At 42.9% G+C, this 18,386-nt stretch overlaps 2 protein-coding genes across 5 annotated transcripts in view; both read right to left on the reverse strand.

Annotated features, from left to right (window-relative positions):
* The window catches only part of LOC147160751 (melatonin receptor type 1B-B-like), a 38,708-nt gene extending 37,414 nt beyond the window's left edge, over window positions 1-1,294 (reverse strand). Inside the window, exon 1 of the mRNA XM_086098753.1 lies at window positions 588-1,294. Within this exon, the coding sequence (XP_085954879.1) occupies window positions 588-963 (376 nt within the window). The 5' untranslated portion in view covers window positions 964-1,294. The remainder of the gene's footprint in view (window positions 1-587) is intronic.
* Window positions 1,295-8,521: 7,227 nt separating this feature from the next.
* Window positions 8,522-18,386, reverse strand: part of fat3b (FAT atypical cadherin 3b) — a 66,854-nt gene continuing 56,989 nt past the window's right edge. For 2 of the 4 annotated variants that reach the window (XM_086098189.1, XM_086098188.1), the window contains 6 exons: window positions 16,873-17,280; window positions 15,687-15,936; window positions 13,440-13,541; window positions 12,073-12,132; window positions 11,949-11,987; window positions 8,522-9,520 (listed from right to left, as the gene is read on the reverse strand). In XM_086098189.1, the coding sequence (XP_085954315.1) occupies window positions 8,871-9,520; window positions 11,949-11,987; window positions 12,073-12,132; window positions 13,440-13,541; window positions 15,687-15,936; window positions 16,873-17,280 (1,509 nt within the window). In that variant the 3' untranslated portion in view covers window positions 8,522-8,870. Of the gene's footprint in view, window positions 9,521-11,948; window positions 11,988-12,072; window positions 12,133-13,439; window positions 13,813-15,686; window positions 15,937-16,872; window positions 17,281-18,386 lie in introns of those variants that run through there. The other 2 variants (XR_015097377.1, XM_086098190.1) reach the window with 2 other exon arrangements.

Consider the following 18,386-nt stretch of genomic DNA (forward strand, 5'->3'; position numbering starts at 1 on the left):
CCAATCTTCAACCCAATCTGCTGGGTCAAAAATAATTAACCAAACCTTCATTTTAACAACCGTTGGGTTAAAAAAACAAAACACAAAAAAACAAATTTGGGTCTAAAGGGGACTGAATCACTACTTGTGTCAATTTGACCCAACTTTGGGTAGTTCTGTATCGAAACAATTACATTTTTCGGCTCTTTTTTCTTTTTTTTACCCAATTGACCCAAAGAGCAGGTCGGTCCAATTTTCAACCCAACCATGCTGGGTCAAAACATTTGACAAAACTCTAAAAATGTTTGGATTGAAAAAAAATAGCCCAGATTGGGTCCAAAGGGGACTGAATCACTACTTGGGTCAATTTGACCCAATTTTGGGTTGTTTTGTATTAAAAAAAACCTCAATATTTTGGTAACCCAATTTTTTTGGGTAGTTTTGTCCCAACTGTTTCTAGAGTGTTTCTTCGAAGTAACCCAAACTGCTCTTTAAAATCTCCAGCAACCCAGCGAGTGTGTTGGGAAAACAAGCCAGCATTTTTTTTTTAGTTTGTGAAAAGTTTGCGAAGCGCCAAAAGAGATGCAAAGTGTCGGTCTGTCTCTTACCCGAGTTCCTCAGCTTGCGGTTGCGAAAGACGCTGATGATGACCAGCAGGTTGCCCAACACGTCCACCACGGTGGTGAAGATGAGCACGCTGGCCAGGATGCCGATGACCCAGGCGGGTCGGCTGCCCTCCCCGGGGCCGCCGGTGGCACCGTTCAGGGCTTGCGCCTCCTCCGAGCTGTTGCGGAGGAGCGCCAGCGTGTCGGGCATCACGTCCTGCCGAGCATCGCCGTCGAGCCTCCTCCTCCTCCTTCTTCTTCTTCTTCTTCTGCTGCTGCTTTTGGTTGTTGTTCTTGCCGAGACACTTGATAAGCAGAGGGAGGCGCTCACGTGTGACCTACATAAAGTTACAGCCCGCTTTTGTTCAATCAAAGTCATTCATCCACAGCACACCAGCTTCTCCTCCTTCCTCCTCCTCCTCCTCAGCTGGACCGCTCACGTGTTTTTATTTTATTTTATTTTTGGCGCTGGGGGTCTCCCTCTCATCCGCTGCTCTCTTGCGTCAAAAAAAAAAAGAAGAAGAGACAAGCAAACAGGGGGACGTGTGCTCTAAATCGTTGTGACGCCTGGGCAGAAAGGCGGCGATGTGCTCAGCATCCCGGAGGAACGCCCGCTCGAGCCCGAGTCGCCTTTCTCGCTCTCCGTCCCCCCCGCCCCCCTTCCTTGCTCGTACGCACACGCACGCTCACCCTCATGAGGTGCGCATGGAGACACCCCGCGAGTAACACATCATCTCCTCCCACGCGCCTTTATAGCTTGATGCGCTCTCTCACTTTACTCTCTCACTTACTCTCTCACTCGCTCGCTCCATCTCCCGGCATGCTGAGCGATGCGTGCCAAACATCAGCAGCGCGTGGCAGCACGCTCGCGCTCGCGCTCGCCTCGATTTTCAAACTATCAAAATGACTGTGGCCCCTCGCTACTTCGCTGTTCACTATATCGCGGATTTGTATTTGGGTCAAAAAGAAAATTACATTACGTGGTTTATTTTAGGTTGTTTTTCAGAGATTATTAGCCCCCCTGCCCACCCCTCCCAGATTGACTGTATTTTTTATTTTATTTATGCTGCTATTTTATTATATTTACAAAGTTAACACGCGTTTACAAGGGTGTGAACTGTGTGGTGGCTTCGTTATGACTCAGTCGAAGTGTAACTCGTCCCCCAAAAACAAAAAACTATATATATATTCTATTTATTTATTTGTCCTCTACTTTGCGGAAATTCACCGATGGCGGGTGGATGTGGAACGGAATACCCGCGAAAAGTGAGGCAACACCGTATTTTGGAATTTGTCGCCATTCAGAATATTTTGAGGGGGAACATTTGACCCCGAAATTTTTCTGGAGAAAAATGTTTCACGAAATGTTTGAAATTATTCCACAAAAAAAACATTTGTGTGTTTTGTTTGTCAAAAAGCTCATTATGTTTATTCAACAAAAAAAAAAATTTTTTAATAGTTTGACTCGTGTGTGGTGTAGAAAGTCAGATTTTGTTTTGAAGAAGTTACCCTCCCAAGAAAGAGCTTTTTTTTTTTTTAAACAAAAAGGAAAAGGAGGAAAAAAACTTGGTAACAAAAACTGCGCGAGAAAACCTGGCACCTTTTGTGGTCCTCCCACGCGCATTGATGTGCTTGCGCTTTCTCGCAAATGCCGATGATGCGAGCAAAACATCAGCAATGCATGTCAGCACACTGACGCCATCCAATCACTTTCCCACTCAAACTACTTGACGTTAATTGCCAGCATGCAAACGGGGCTTGCTGTTGCCTTGTGTGATGATAGTTTTTTTGTTTTTTTTACTTGCATTGATATACACTTGTGTAATAAATCATCGGAGCATGTCAAAACAACCTTCATAGCTTGCGTTCTCAAATGGAAATGTGAAGGAGAATTCAACAAATAAAAAATATATACAGCATAGTCTACAAATATTTTGTCACTGTCCAAAATACAGCATTTTGAGGGAGGGAAAACAGGCCTATTTTGGTGAAGAAAAAAAAATATTGTGTTTTCCCCATTAAATAACACAAAATTTGATAAAAATGTAAAACATTTTTCACAAGTGGGACTTTTCAAGAAAAAATATAATATAATAAACATATTTTTATTTATGTATTTATTTTGTAGTATTTTTTAAAACATTGAACATTGAATATTTATTTTTAAAGATTTTAAAAAATACAAGGGATTTGTAAAAAAAATTGTCACAAAATCTATTTTTCAATTTTTTTCTTTTTTATCAAAAGTAATCTTTTCCAGTATATATATTATTTATTTATTTTAAAAAAAATTGTATTTTTTTTCATCTATAAGGTTGTTTGTTTGTTTGTAAAGAAAATCTAATCTTTTTCCACGAAAATATTTTTTTTCTTCCCCCCCAACCAAAAAATTTATTTTTAGAAGAAAATACATAATTAATTAAATAATTAAATAAAAAAGTTTCTATATATATATATATATATATATATATATATATATATATATATATATATATATATATATATATATACAGCGTGCAATTCTCGAATCGATTCAATATGTGGCCGAATTGATTTTTAAACATACATTTTTTTATGGGAATATTCAACAAAACGGATTTACACATTAAACATGAAAGAATGTTATATTAATGGAACATTGAGCCTTCATATTTTATTTCAGTGTTGTTCAAACATGAAACAGACGGCAACCTGTTTGCTAAATGCAGTGGCTCAGTTATAAGCCAGAATTTTCAGATAAATAAATACATTTTCATACAAATCTTACAGTGTACATGTACAAGTTTACTGATTAGTATTTTTTAAATTTGAGTAAAAAAAACCCCGCAATAATCAATTTACAGATTTGTATCGGGATTAATCGATATCGAATCGTGACCTATGAATCGTGATACGAATCGAATCGGCAGGTACTAGGCAATTCACAACCCTAATATATATATATATAAATTATATATATATATAATTTATACATATATAATTTATTTATTTTTTAATAAGGAAATCTGGCCCAGGGTTTCTTTTTCTGACAAAAAATGTGTTTTAAGGGGATAAAAAGATTTGGATTGTTATGACAGAGAACGTAATCATTTTCCAACAAAAAGGGACATCATTTGACAAAAGAGTTGATTTTCCTGGGTGTGGGGGGTTGAAAAGTAAAATAGGATGACTTTGAGACAAAATGCAATTGTAATGGTCTAAAGGTCGTAATGTCCGCTTTGAGGACAATGCCATTTGTTACATGAGCGTTTGTGGGTCACCGTGAGAAGGAAAAAAAAAAGTGTCCGGTCTGTCCAAAGTGTGCTGAGTCACTTCCCAGCATCATTACAGAAAGGCTCAGTTGGGGCGAACAAATCGCATCATGGTAGCCTCCATTGATCCCGGGACCCTTGTGACGCACGAACAATTATTTGCCACCGCTAGCATAGATTTTCTTTTTTTCTCCCGTCCTCGTATGCATCTGACAACGAGCGGCCAATAACGTCGGCCTCAATGTGTCATCATTCCAAATGTGGATGACAAGGGGTGGGGGGGGGGGGGGTTGGGGGTATGGTTTCAACAGACGAGACGGCAAGATTAAAGTAGCAGATGTCATAATTGGAATCAATTGATCCAGTGAGAACAAAAGCAGGATGAGCCCTTTTTGGGGTCATTTAAGTTAAGAAAGGCAGGTTAGTTTATGGAAACGTTATCATGTTTCATGAATAGTTGCTAGATTTGCGCAAAACGTATTATTTTTTTCAAATCCCAGTTTGTTTCTTTGTAAATTTTAGTATGCCTGAATGTTATTTATCTTCTCTCATGAACTATCGATGGATGTGACGGACGTCTGCACTTAGACCACTATTGCACTAATCATTTTTTTTGTTTTGTTTTTTTTGCTTTCAGGCAACCAGAATTCAACATATGAAACTAAGGATGATGACAATATTTCAGTTGTGGATAAAAGTGCAGGTAACATAACCCATCATCAATATCCAAAATAAGTCCAAAATTACTATTTGGTGAAACTCTGACAAAAACAGAGATTTACAAACAAGTATCAGAGGAAGAATATTGAATATGACTTGCTTCTAACAAAACAAGTAATATAAAAAAAAAATTATAATATGATATTGTACAAGTTTATTGTGTCATGTATTTTCCTCCATTATTCTTTTTCTTTGGTGTGTATTGGCGGTTGCAATAGCGGCACCAACTGACATTGTTCTTCTACTGCAAGGAAGCAGATGTGAACCGATAGTAGCCAGATGTTGTGAAATTTGCAGCCAACAGCTACCGGCGGGCGTCTGAAGCACACTCACATCTCATCTTTTTCAAGAAAATTTTTTGGGGGGGCAAAAGATATGGAACAATTTCCAACAAAAAAGCTTATGGAAAAAAATTCTTACCCAAAATTTTTGTTTTTATGCTTTTTAAAAAATTGAATAATAAAAGATGAGTGAAGTTTAAAAAAAAATGTTTTTATTTATTTTTACCAAAAGTCAAATGCTTTTGACAAAAAACTTTGCAATAACACTGGATTTTTTCCCAACAAAAATAGTGATCTATTTATTTTTTTATTTTTTTACAAGAAATGTAATATTTCCCACCCAAAAATGTTGGAAATCAGTTGAATATTTTTCATTTCAAAAGTATTTTTTGACCAAAAAGTTGTTTGTAGTTTTTGACCCCCCAAAAAGTGTTTATTTTACAACTTTTTTTTCAGATTTTTTTTTTAAAAGTTGAAAGAACCATTAAGAAGAACATAAAAAAATCAAGATTATGTGGAACAAATTGCACAGTTGTTTGAAATCGGATCTGCAAATTGGTGCAGTTATTAAGTTTTTTTTCTTTCTTTCTTTCAGTATGTATTTGGCATCCCTTTTAACTGGAATACAAAAGAGGGAGCATATAACTCCTCCCTCCACTTGGAAAGTCATGTTAAGTTTCTTTATTAATTTTTTTAGTTTTGAAATTTCTTTCTGTCCCGGCCCGCTTAACCTCACTGAGCTGCTGCAACCTTTTATGTTCCCTTTTTATTGATGTACAGCTCTTTGTGTCAGCTGCGGTTGTTTCTTAAAGTGCTCTCTAACTAAAGTTCAGTTAAGAAGTTTGCAGTGCAAGTGTAATGCAGTTAATAATAAGCTCCTTATTCGCATTGTTGATCATTTGAAGTGCTGTGTGTTGATGGGGCTAATGCGTTCGTTTGTTTGCTTGTGTTTGCTCCAACCAAGTGTTGATTTTTATTTATTTTTCCATCCATGCCGGCAACTGTGAAACGGCTGCTTGTGATTACAAAACCAGAGGAAGCCATTAGCCTTTTGTGACGCTTGCTGGCGGTGGAGAGTTAAAAAGAAAAGAAAAAAGAAGTTGCTTGAGGATGAAAGGGAAAGTTGGAGGACCGTCCAACACCTCCAATTAAATTGTTGCATGGAAAATGTAACATTTGTTTGACTGATGAATCATGTCAAGAAGATACTGGAGAGGAAAAAAAGGTGGTGCAGTAGTAGCTTACAGCCAGCAGAGGCACTGTTAAATCATTCAACAATACGAAGAGTAAAAAAGATTTTTCTTAGGCTATCATTTTTAAACTCAAATTTGTTTTGTGTTTTTTTTTGTAGAGAAATTAAATTAAATAAAACAAAACAACAAAAAACAAATAGCAGTAGTATTTTTTCCAAAATGCAGAATTTTATCTTGGATATTTTTTTCGTCTCAAAGTTATGCAGATAAAATTGTATTTAAAAAAAGTATTTAATTAATAGAAAAATTGGGAATAAATACAATAGAATAATATCAAAGAAAAAAAGTAATCTTAAAAAGTGATAAAGCACAAGAAAAAAAGTTCAAGCTTAATTAAAAAAAATTTTAAAGGAAAAAATAGTCCCCAAAAAACATAATTCAAAATTAAATTTTAAATAATAAAAAACATTTTTTTTAACACAATTCTGGAAAAAAATCTTAACAATAACTTTCAGTCATAACAGAAAGTAAATATACTACAATAATACATTTAGTTGAATAAGATTCATATTAAATTGTTTGAGTCATATTTTGCAGTTTAATTTAAAGACCATCTATTTTTTTTAAGCCGCAATGTCTTTTTGTTACCAAAATGTCACATTAGGAGATATATATATCACTATATACGACTGATATATATTTCTACATTTATTAGACATTAATCTCCTACTTTTATTTACTGCAGAATATTCGGCTAAAAATGCTAAAAAGCTAACGCTAGTGCACCATACGTTTGTTGAGCGTGTGTAGCAGCGTTCCTGACATACGTCAAAGGATTGTCCCGCTAATCATCTGCCAGACAGACAGACCGACAGACAGACAGACAGCCGTGCACACAGGCGCACACACGCACACACACGGCATGCCTCACTGCAGCTGATTACGCGGGTAAAATTAAAGCATTGCTGAATAATACATGAGCGGCAGTTGCGTGAGATGCTGTTTGTGTCCGTTCCAGCTGTGCGTGCGTGCGCGCGCGTGCGTGCGCGCTCGCCAGGCAGATGTCGGCCACACAGATTAGGCTGCGCCCTGTGTGTGTAATCCTGGTGTTAGTGCGAGCAACCCCCCCCCCCCTTTGCTCAGTGTGATTTCTCAGTGTGCTCACTGCAAATTTCATCCGGCATCACCGTTGAGCAACGGGAGGAAGTAATCAAGTGCAAATACTTTGTTACGGTATTTGAGTAGATTAGCATGTTACGGTGCCATTTGGTGTGTTGGGCGGTTATTAGTGTCATTGTCTGTTGTAGTGACACAGCAGCATCTTGCTATTTATCAATTATGATTGAGGATCAATACACCAGCTTCTGTACTAAAAAAAATAAAAATAAATTTGCTCCATTTTTTTCTGAGATGAACTCACAGATGTAAAACTTTTACCACGTACACAATATCACAATTTCTCTCAAATATTGTTCACAAACCAGTTTAAATCTGTTATAGCGAGCACTTCTCCTTCGCCGAGATAATCCGTCCCATCTGACAGGTGTGCCATATCAAGATGCTGATTAGCCATCACGATTGGTGCACAGGTGTGACTGCTCACAATCAAAGGCCACTCTGAAAGGTGCAGTCTGGGGACTCAGAAATTTGGTCAGTACTGAGTTTTCTGGGTCCCCAGACACCCCTTTTATCGTGGGCAGTCCAAGGCACACCTGTGCGCTAATCATGGTGTCTAATCAGCATCCTGATATGGCACACCTGTGAGGTGGGATGGATTATCTCAGCAAAGGAGAAATGCTCACTATCACATATTTTGTGTACGTGAAAGAAGTTTTCGATTTTTTGAGTTCAACTGGTAAAAAAATGGTAACAAAGACAAAAGTGTTGCGTTGATATTTTGTTGAGTAGTATTAATGATCAATATTACTGTGGATTGACGATACATATTCAGGAATGTAATGAATTGGTTGAGCATGTATAAGAGATCAACGTTGTTTTGTCCAAACGGGGACATGAGAAAAACGAGAAACATCCGTCAGTGTGAAGCAAAGTCAGAAACGTGATGCTGTGATGCCGGACGTCATTAGACGTACTTAATCGAGTGGCCAGGTCACATGACCTATATAAATATATAACATATATACATACGTATATATAATGTGTACGGTGTATGCCGTACGTGTGATTATACATTCAATGTCAAGAGAGAAGACTATCACAAGCTTTGACGTCAGCGTCCTGACGGATTCAAATGCTGGTCAAATTGACAGAATCGATCAATTTCTTGCTTTGGCGTGAAATTAACGCGGAATATTGACGCGCTGGCGAGACTTCAGTCAAGTGTGAAGGTCCGCAGAATCCGTTTATCAGACAGACGGCAGAGCTCAACTGCCGTTTGCCGTGTCGGCTTGTAAAAGAGGGAAGCGCTTCGGATTGTTGAGCCTTGGCGGAGGTCTCATGTGAGGTGAAACGCAGCCAGAGGAAAACAAACATGAGTTGCACACGGGGTACACAATTTATTCACAGTGATAAAACACGGCGTTAAATCGGAGACGATCGGCGCGTTAGTGTGTGTTGGAGTGTGCGCGCGGCCTTAAAAGTGTCTTACTTTTAATTATCTTTCACTTTGATGCTCGTGTTGCTCGGCCGCCAAACGACCTCCTTATGAAATAAATAATTGGCGAGTAATGAAATGATTAAACAAAGACGTTAATCTTAATAACATCTCGGAGGCGGCATGCCTCTAGTCCTTCCCCGAAAACCAAGCGCCGCTAACCAGACAAAAGAGACGTCAGCTTTTTTTTTTTTTTGGGGGGGGGGGGGGGCGCCGAGTCCGGCCAGTCATTTGAATCCATCCCAACCTGCCGCGGGTTCCGACCCGGTGGAGGTTCTGTTGGTCCTCGTGGCCCTCCTGGCTCGTAGCGACACCAGGTTCAACAGTCTCTCCAGCTCATCTCCAGAACCGGTCATGGCACCAGGGCCCAGATTTCCACTGCCGCTGCCCTCCCGACTCCCTGAGGCCCAGGCCCGCAAAGGGGGCAACAGCTGGGCCGGGTGTAAAGTGAGGCCCGGTGGGCTGGATGGGTAGCCGTCGTAGGCTTCCCGGGTGGGGGGCAGGGTGTCGTAGAGACCCTCAGAGTCTTCGCTAAGATCAGAGTCTCGCCGCGGCTCCCGGTACTCCTCGTAGACGGGCGATTCCTCGCTACTCCGTTGCCGCCCTTCCGCATCCAACCACCTCTTCCTCTGCCACTCCCCCGACTGGTTCTTCTCCCACTGGAAGGCCCTCCGCCGAGCCTCTGGCACCGGCTCCCGGCTTCTTTCGCCGCTCGGGACCTGGGTCGGGTAGTCCAGCTGCAGTGAACGGGTGCTGCCTCCCCGCCGAATGTTCTGATTGGAGTTGCGAAGGTCGTAGTGGGACCCCACCTCGGGTGGACGCAGGCGGGACGGCGAAAACCAACTGGAGGACCGCCTGGAGGAGTCCCAGTGGTAGGCTGCAGGGATAGGAACACACTTTAAGACTCGAAGGAACTGTACCCAGGTAATAGAGAATTTTGGACCCTGGTTGATGGTTAGGGAAAGGCTTTTAAAAGGTCCAGGAACCTTTAGGGTTTGCTGTGAATATTCTTATTCATCCCGGTCATTTCATTGTCAGAGCATTGAATCGATCGCAACTGGACTGCTCCACACCAAGAACCCAGGCTCGTGTTCTTCGACCCAGCCATGAACAGATGAAGCCAGCTCAGCTAAGTTGCCCCGAGGACTTTGGGATGTGACCCGCAGCAGAGAATGAGAATGCGGGTTTGGTTCCCGAGGACGACCAAACTTGCCTTAAAGCAGGACGCTTGACCCTTCAACAGTTCTAGGCTGGAACACGAGCTCCTTTCACACAATTATTTTCCCGTCTTTTTCCAGTGTTGCTGTCTAAACGGCACTGACTGACATGACTTGGGCCGGATGATGTCAACCTGACAATTTTCCAGTTTTGGAGGTCGCATCAGAGTCATAAATGACACTCGCTACACAAGATGCTGACGTCACAATCTAACTGCAAGATGGGAGGAGCCTCAGTCGTAGGCTGCAGGGACGGGGACTTTAGCGCACGAAGGGACTTTTGGAGGACCCTGCTTGGGAGGGTAGTCCTTTCGCGACCCAGGAACCTTTGGGGGTCGGGTCTGCAGTGCCAAAGTACAGAGAACCCAAGCTTGAATACAAAACTTCCTTGAAGCAAGGCACTTGCCTCTCCAAGTATTCTTGGATGGGAAACATGCCCCCTTTTCACGCTATCGTTTTCCCATCCTCTTCTTGTGTCACACCAGAAAGAAGCAAGACATCACCCATGTGTAAAGATATCAAGATAGTCGTGGGAAGTTTACCACCTGAGACTCGTTGCTGGGTAATCTGTGAGAAAGAATCTCGCATTTTACAACATTTTCCCCTCCTGCTGAAGTCACCCTCTTAATGAACGAGCAATGATGATGATTAAGTTTGTTATCGTTGATGATTATGGCTGGGATTCATGCTAATAATGATGATGATGATGATTATAAAAGATGTCACGTGACAAAACAAGTCAAGACTTGTTTCTCTGTCATCTTTGAAGTTTTCACGCCCTCGGAGTCTCTTTTTCTTTCTTTTGTTGGCACTGGTGGGGAGGGGTGGGGGCGGGGGGAGCTCGGCGATATGCGCCGTGAGGAGAAGTGGCATCTGTTGCTAGGGAACAAGACGTCTTGGCTCGGGCCGTCATGCCTTCCTGAACCTGACGGGAGAAATCCAGCGGTTGACTTTGTATTACTGCCGTGTTGGCAAATGGTTGCTACTAGTTTTGTGGTTCTGCATGATGAAATTCAGACCACCGTTTGTAAATGTAAGAATTTTTTTCCCCGTTGCTCTATGTCAGGGTTCACCAAATCTGGTCCTCGAGGTCTGGAGTCCTGCAGGTTTTAGATGTTTCCGCCCCCACTAGCACACCTGATTAATATAATCAGCTCATCAGCATGCTTGATAACGATCCTAATCTTTAGAATCAGGTGTGTTGGTAGGCGGAAACATCTAAAACCTGCAGGACTCTGGACCTCGAGGACCGCAATTGGTGAACCCTGTTCTATGTCATCTTCATTAGCAAATGATTAGCATTAGCGTAAGTCCAGCTTTGGAGGTAGTATCGTAACACTTGTTTCAAGAACCCCATCATTTGCATTGGTAGCATTTGATTATAGCTTTAGCATAGCGTCATTAGCACACCTGTACTGTTTGTTATATCATTCCGCGATACCAGACCTGCGGCGTGAAATTTAACAATTGTCCCGCCCTCTTGTGTTGAAAGCAACGCAACAGACGCTGCCGCCACATTAGCTTAGCATTATTAGCATATGCTCAGTTTCTATGTGTGCAATTTGGCGCCGATCTAAATTGAGCTACTTTCCCGTGGGCACGCGAGTGACTCACACTGACGAAGCTACTTGCGGTAGCGCATAATTGGGGCGCGTGTTAATGAGGTGCAAGAAACGGTGCAATGTATACAGTATTTATACTACTGATGAGGTGAAGTACAGTTCATGTGATATTGATGAGACGCTGAGAGGAGACGAGCAGGTACGCTTTGTTAATGGCTGCACACTTGGAAACGCGCACCCCCGAGCCGTCCTCAGCAACTCCGAAACCTCCACCATGGCTTTACACAGAAATGCCCCCCCCCCCCCCCAGCTCGGAACTGGCCTTTACATTGAATTTACACTGCAACCTGGATCCGATTGTGATCAAATATGGCTTCACTTTACAGCCTCTACCGATCAAACTTCCAACTTACTACCTCCCTATCACGTGCCTACTTCTATCACCTAACTAACTACCCATTGACCATCCTACCTTCTTATATACAGTAAACGTACGGACGGTATATACGTTCTCCATGACGCTTACCGGGACTGTGCTGCCACTGCTCCTTGTCCATGTTGGAAACTACAAACAATAATAGCTTTTATATAATCAATCATTTATATGTATTTGTCATGTGTTATAATAATAATAACAAGTGTTTTCCTACCTTCACTTTCAATGTGGTCTACGGTGTCGTTGACCAGACGGATGACTGTCACGATGGAGGCTGCGTGCGCACAAACCAGGGTTTCAAGCATCGTGTGTGTGTGTGTGTGTGTGCACGTGTTAACGACACAGGTTTGTGTGTGTGTGTGTGTGTGTGCGTTCTACATGGTGTGTCAGCTTGCTACAGTAATTAGAGAGACACACACGTGGTTAGCCTGTTAGCGGCACACCTTCCTGGTGGCAGAAGAAAGATCAATGCTATCAAGTTCTCTAGGAAAAGAAAAAAGAGAAAAATACTTTGTTTTCTTCTTGTAATTCGTCTTGTTGCGCCTCCGAGTTCTCATCATCTCCTTAATGACTTCATGTCGCTTACTTAAGCGGCGCCGTTATCAATCTAGTGTGAGGCTCACTCACTAGTGTTGTCGTTACCTTCACCAGGGGATGTTTTTTGTTGTTGTTGTTGTTTTTTTTCGTGCGAAGACTCAAAAACGATTTGAGTGATTTTTGCAAAAACGGATCCAACTCATTCCAAATGTTGCTGCTGCATTACAATCACAATTATCAACATCTTTATCGGCCAAGTATTTACAGTGCAAGCCATCATTTGAAACCCTCGCCTTAATTAAAAATTGTAACTCAACTTGACACCATAATCTGTGTTTGAAAATAACACAGGTTTGAAACCTTCATTTGAAACCAAAACCTAAACCTGTCCTCAAACCCAATTTTGAAACCCTACCTCTTGTTTAAAATTCTAATCTAGACTTGAATCTTTAACCGAACCTCAACCATCAGCATGAAACTTTACAGTACTTTGAAACTCGAATTCTGTTTGAAAACCCGACTTCGAACGTTTGGCATTGATCCCAAATCCGAAACTTCAACACAAATTTCAGACCTTACTTTGAAACCCTATCCCTGGCTTTACAAAATTACCCCTTCTTAACCTAGATTTAAAACCCTATTTTGAAACCTTAATCCTGTTTTAAAACCCTAACCCATCTTTTAAAACTAACTTGAATCCTTAACCCTGGCTTAAAACAGCAACCAAATCTTGAGAAACTCATTTTCAACTTAAACCTGGGTTTAAACCCTAACTCTTGTTTAAAAAGACTTTTTAGAAACCTAACCTAGGCTTGAAATAATTTTTACAAAACCTTCATCCTGTTTTGAACCCCCAACCAAATCTTAAAACCCAACTTTTAAACCAAAACCGTTACTACGAAACACCGACCCTGTCTAAAAAACGTTCTTTGAAGCCTTTTACCCGATTCAAGGTGCGCTGTAATGTGAACTCCTGCAAATGTTGGTGCGCTCGTGTGATGCAACGTGGCGGCTTAGCGCCCGTTAGCGTTGTTGTTGACATACCGTTGTCATCGAAGGACTCTGACGTGTACGAGCTGAGCTCCTCTGATGTGGAGTCTGACGAAAGACCGATCGTGTCGCTCTGCACAGGTGGCGACCGCTCACCTGTGCAAACACATACACACGCACACACACACACACACACACACACACAGACACGTGTAGCACAATTAGCCAGCGTTAGCATGCAAGTTTGACTCAGGTTGACACGCGCCTCAACCGGAGTGGTCTCCACAACAATTCGTCACGCGCTGATGCACTTTGGACCGTCTGTGTGTGTGTAAGTGAGTGTGTGTGTGTGTGTGTGTATGAGACAGCCCCGCCGCCACCCCACGGGACCCAGACAGGTTGTCAATCAACATAAGGAGAGCAGTCACTGAAAAAAAAAAAAGGAGAGCAGTCACTGAGCAGCTTGCGTATGCACACCAGACGCTTCGATAACACACACACACACCCCCCCCCCCCCCACACACACACACTAGGATTTCATGGGAGGTTTAGGGTTCCGAATTAGGGTTTCAAGCCTTCCTTCAGGTTTCGAATGACTGTTTGTCCTGTGTAGGGTTTCAAGCCAGGGATAGTGCTTTAAATTAGGGTGCCTGGTTAGTTTAAGGTTTAAAAAAAAAAAGGGTTTCAGAGTTATGCCAGGGTTAAGGTTTCAAATAGGGTGTGAAGATTTGGGTGAGGGTTTCAAACAATGGTGAAATTTCAAAATAGTTTTTCCAGCCTGGTTTAAGATTTCAAATTAACCCTTCGAGTCACCTTAGGGTTTCAAACCAGGGTTAGGATTTCAAAGTAGGGATTCAAGTCAATGGTCAGGTTTCAAATGAGGTTGAGTTAGGGTTTTAAAGCGGTGCTTCGCGCCAGAGTCGAAAAGAATGAATGTGAGTGCTCGTGTTTTCAATGTTGCTGCTGCTAGATTATTCATCATATGCTAATGAATTAATTATTCAGCAGCCGCGTAAACGGCCAATCGGCTCGCTGGCTTATTCACCTCAGCCGTCTACGAGCGCGCAACGCTACGTTAGCTGGCTGCCATTTAGCTTGGCGCTAATAAAAAAAAAAAAGTGCAGCGGGGTGACTTGGGCTTTCAGCCACCTCAATCACACGTTAATTAGGCGGGAGCGGAAACCCCCCCCCCCCCCAGCCCCCCACCACAGTACGCTTCCCCTCCTCGGCGGGGGAGGACATCCTGATCCCTGCGGAGGAAATCGATGACGGCCATGAACACAAAGCGACTCGCAAGATTCACTTTTAGCGCTGTAAACAAACCATATGGGATTGCGGTAGCTTCAAATAACCTCGGGCAAGGTGCTCTACAAAACTAACACAAGCACCATTTGAAACCCTAACCTTGCTTTCAAACCATGGTTCAGGCTTCAGGGTAGGTTTTCAAGCTGTGGGTAGGGTTTTAAGCCTGAGTTGATGGTTTCCAGTTAGGGTTTGCGGTCACCCGGCTACTTGTTAGCATTCCCATTGTCTGTCTGGCTCCTCCCTCTCGCTGCCCTGCCGCCACTGTAGGCCAAGAGCAAAAAAAGGACCAAAAAGGTGGCAGGACTTACTTCTTTCCAACTGGAGCACGTTGGGTCCAAAGTAGGACAAAGTAGAAACTCCAACATTTTTCATCATATTTATTATTCATATTTATTCATCGTATGTGTTCATTAGAATTGACACTGAAAAAGTTTCGAGTGTATCGAGGTCAGTGGGAAGTAATCCGTCTCTTGCTGTGGCAACCATGCCAACACGCCAATGTGGCCCCGGTGTGGGTTTGTGAAAGCCTAAATCTTGTTTGAAACCTTAACCCAGGCTTTAAATCCTACCTTGAAACCCTAAACTTGGCTTGAAACCCTAATTAGAAATATTAACTTTTTTTTTTAAACCAAAACCCAGGGTTGGAACCTTGCTGTAAAACACCAACTCTGGCTTTAAATCCCAATTTGAAGTCTTGATGAGACACAAAACCCTACTTAGAAACCTAACCCTTGCTTAAAACCCTACTTTAAAGCACGAACCCTTACTTGAAATCCTAACTCATGCTTGAAACCCTACTTTAAAACCATAGCCCCTACTCTGGCTCGATACCCTAACCCAGACATGAAAGCTTAACCCTTTCTTGAAACCTTACTCTGGCTTGCCACTCCGCTTTAAAAAAACCCAACCCAGGCTTAAAACCCTAACCCGTGTTTGCAACTGTAACCCCGGCTTCAATCCATTTCAAACCCGGTGCGCGTGCATGCGTGGTCTAACCGTCGGTGCCGTCCGTCCTCTCCATCTCAAAGGCTCTCTGACTCCACTCGTCCACGCGTTCGTCCCGCCGCCTGACTTCGGCCGCCGCGTTGGTGTCCCCGCCCTCCCAGGAAACCTTGTGGGCGGGGCTGTGCTGGTTAAGGCGGCGACAGGGTGACGGCGGGGGCAGATTGGTGGGCGCCACGCTGCACACGGCCACGCCCCGACGGTTTCCGCATACGTTGGACGTGTCAGACAGGAAGCTGCTAAGCTGCGACCGAAAGACGGGACTCAGATCACTCTCGGCAGGCGAATGGATGGTGGCTGGTATTTATGGATGGATGTATGGATGGATGTATGGATGTATGGATGTATGGATGGATTGATGGATGGATAGATGGATGGATGGATGGTGGCTAATATTTATTAATGATGGATGGATGCTGACTGATCGATGGATGGATGGTTGGATGGATGGACGGATGGATGGTGGCTAATATTTATTAATGATGGATGGATGGATGCGGACTGATCGATGGATGGATGGTTGGATGGATGGACGGATGGATGGATGGTGGCTAATATTTATTAATGATGGATGGATGCTGACTGATCGATGGATGGATGGTTGGATGGATGGACGGATGGATGGTGGCTAATATTTATTAATGATGGATGGATGGATGCGGACTGATCGATGGATGGATGGTTGGATGGATGGACGGATGGATGGATGGTGGCTAATATTTATTAATGATGGATGGATGGATGCTGACTGATCGATGGATGGATGGTTGGATGGATGGACGGATGGATGGATGGTGGCTAATATTTATTAATGATGGATGGATGGATGCTGACTGATCGATGGATGGATGGTTGGATGGATGGACGGATGGATGGTGGCTAATATTTATTAATGATGGATGGATGGATGCGGACTGATCGATGGATGGATGGTTGGATGGATGGACAAATGAATTGATGGTGGCTGATATGTATTGACGATAGATGGATGGATATGACTAATGGATGGATGGATGTAGATGGATGATGAAATGACGGACAATGGGCAAATGGAATTATGTTGGAGATGGATGAACGGATGAATGGAACATTTTGGATGACAGGATGATGAAAGGATGTAAGGATAAAAATGAACGGATAGTTATCGATGGATAAATGCGGTTGGATGAATGCAACTGACCCTATTTCCATCCGCATCTCTGCCGTGTCTCTCCCCAATCAGCGGCGAGTGCGCGTTGGGTCTCACCACCACCTGAGGCGGTCCCGTCAGGCCGCCGCCCGCCTCGCCTCCTCCGCCATCGCCTCCACCGATGCCAGCCGGCAAGCCCGACACGCGCATGGCCTTGAACTCGATGCCCTCCGCGCCCATGCCCGTCTTGCGCAGCATGTAGCTGGTCTCCGTGATGGCCGACACGGCCATGACGCCGGCGCTGCCCCCGGGTGCCGCCTCCGCCGACGCCGTCGAGTCCTTCCGGAACTGGATCTTCTTCCGGAAGATGGCGAAGAGGATGAGGAGCAAGACGATGACGAAGGCCAGGACGCCGATGCCGATGATCTCGCCGGGGCCGACGTATGACAGCGGCTCCGCCTGGGACGCATCCGCACCGATTAATGACACTTGATGCAGATGATTGACAGTTGACACTGATGATTGACAGTTGGCATAGATCAGGGTTCTGCAACCTGCGGCTTTGGAGCCACATGTGTCCCTCTCCTGTGGCTCCCTGTTGATCTCTCAATTTATATATCCATCCATCCATCCATTTTCTGTACCGCTTGTCCTCACAAGGGTCGCGGGGGTTGCTGGAGCCTATCCCAGCTGGCTTCGGGCAGTAGGCGGGGTACACCCTGTACTGGTTGCCAGCCAATCGCAGGGCACACAGAGACGAACAACCATACTCACAATCACACCTATGGACAATTTGGAGTGTCCAATTCACCTGCCATGCATGTTTTTGGAATGTGGGAGGAAACCGGAGTACCCGGAGAAAACCCACGCAAGCACGGGGAGAACATGCAAACTCCACCCAGGAAGGCCGAAGCCCGGACTTGATCTCACAACCTTTGCACTGGGAGGCGGACGTGCTAACCAGTCAGCCACCGTGCCGCCTCGATTTATATATATATATTTTTTTTTTTTTTTGAAAAAGAGACGAAAGGTAGATGAAAAAGTTTTTTAAAATACCTAAAAATATGTGACCATAAAAAAATGGCCCAAAAATGGTGTAAATGTTATTTTATTTTATTATTATTTTTTTTTTAATGTTCTAAAAGTAACCATAACATGTCCAAAAGCAAAGGAAGGCAGAAAATTACCACAAAATGTCTTTGGAAATGCAAAAAAAAAAAAAAAAGAAGTCTGACAATTATTATTATTATTTTTTAAAGGCAGAAAAGAAAACGTTCAAAAAGTAACAAAAGAAAGTCCAAAAACAAAAGAAGAAATCCACAAAATTGCCCAAAAAATTAAAAAGTCAGAAAACAAAACATTTAAAAGGTAACTACAGTATTAAATGTCCAAAAACAAAATAAGAAATCTAAAAAATGACCATGAAATGGCCACAAAATTGCCCAAAATGTCAGAAAATTGCTAGTGAAAAAGACACATTTACAAAAAATGTAAAAAAACAAAATAGCCATAAAATGTCCAAAAAAGGAAGAAGAGAGGCAGAAAATTACCATTATCTGTCCAAT

Source organism: Leptonotus elevatus, chromosome 16 (genome assembly GCF_054856555.1).
Source record: "Leptonotus elevatus isolate MCC_2025b chromosome 16, RoL_Lele_1.0, whole genome shotgun sequence".
NCBI lineage: Eukaryota > Metazoa > Chordata > Actinopteri > Syngnathiformes > Syngnathidae > Leptonotus > Leptonotus elevatus.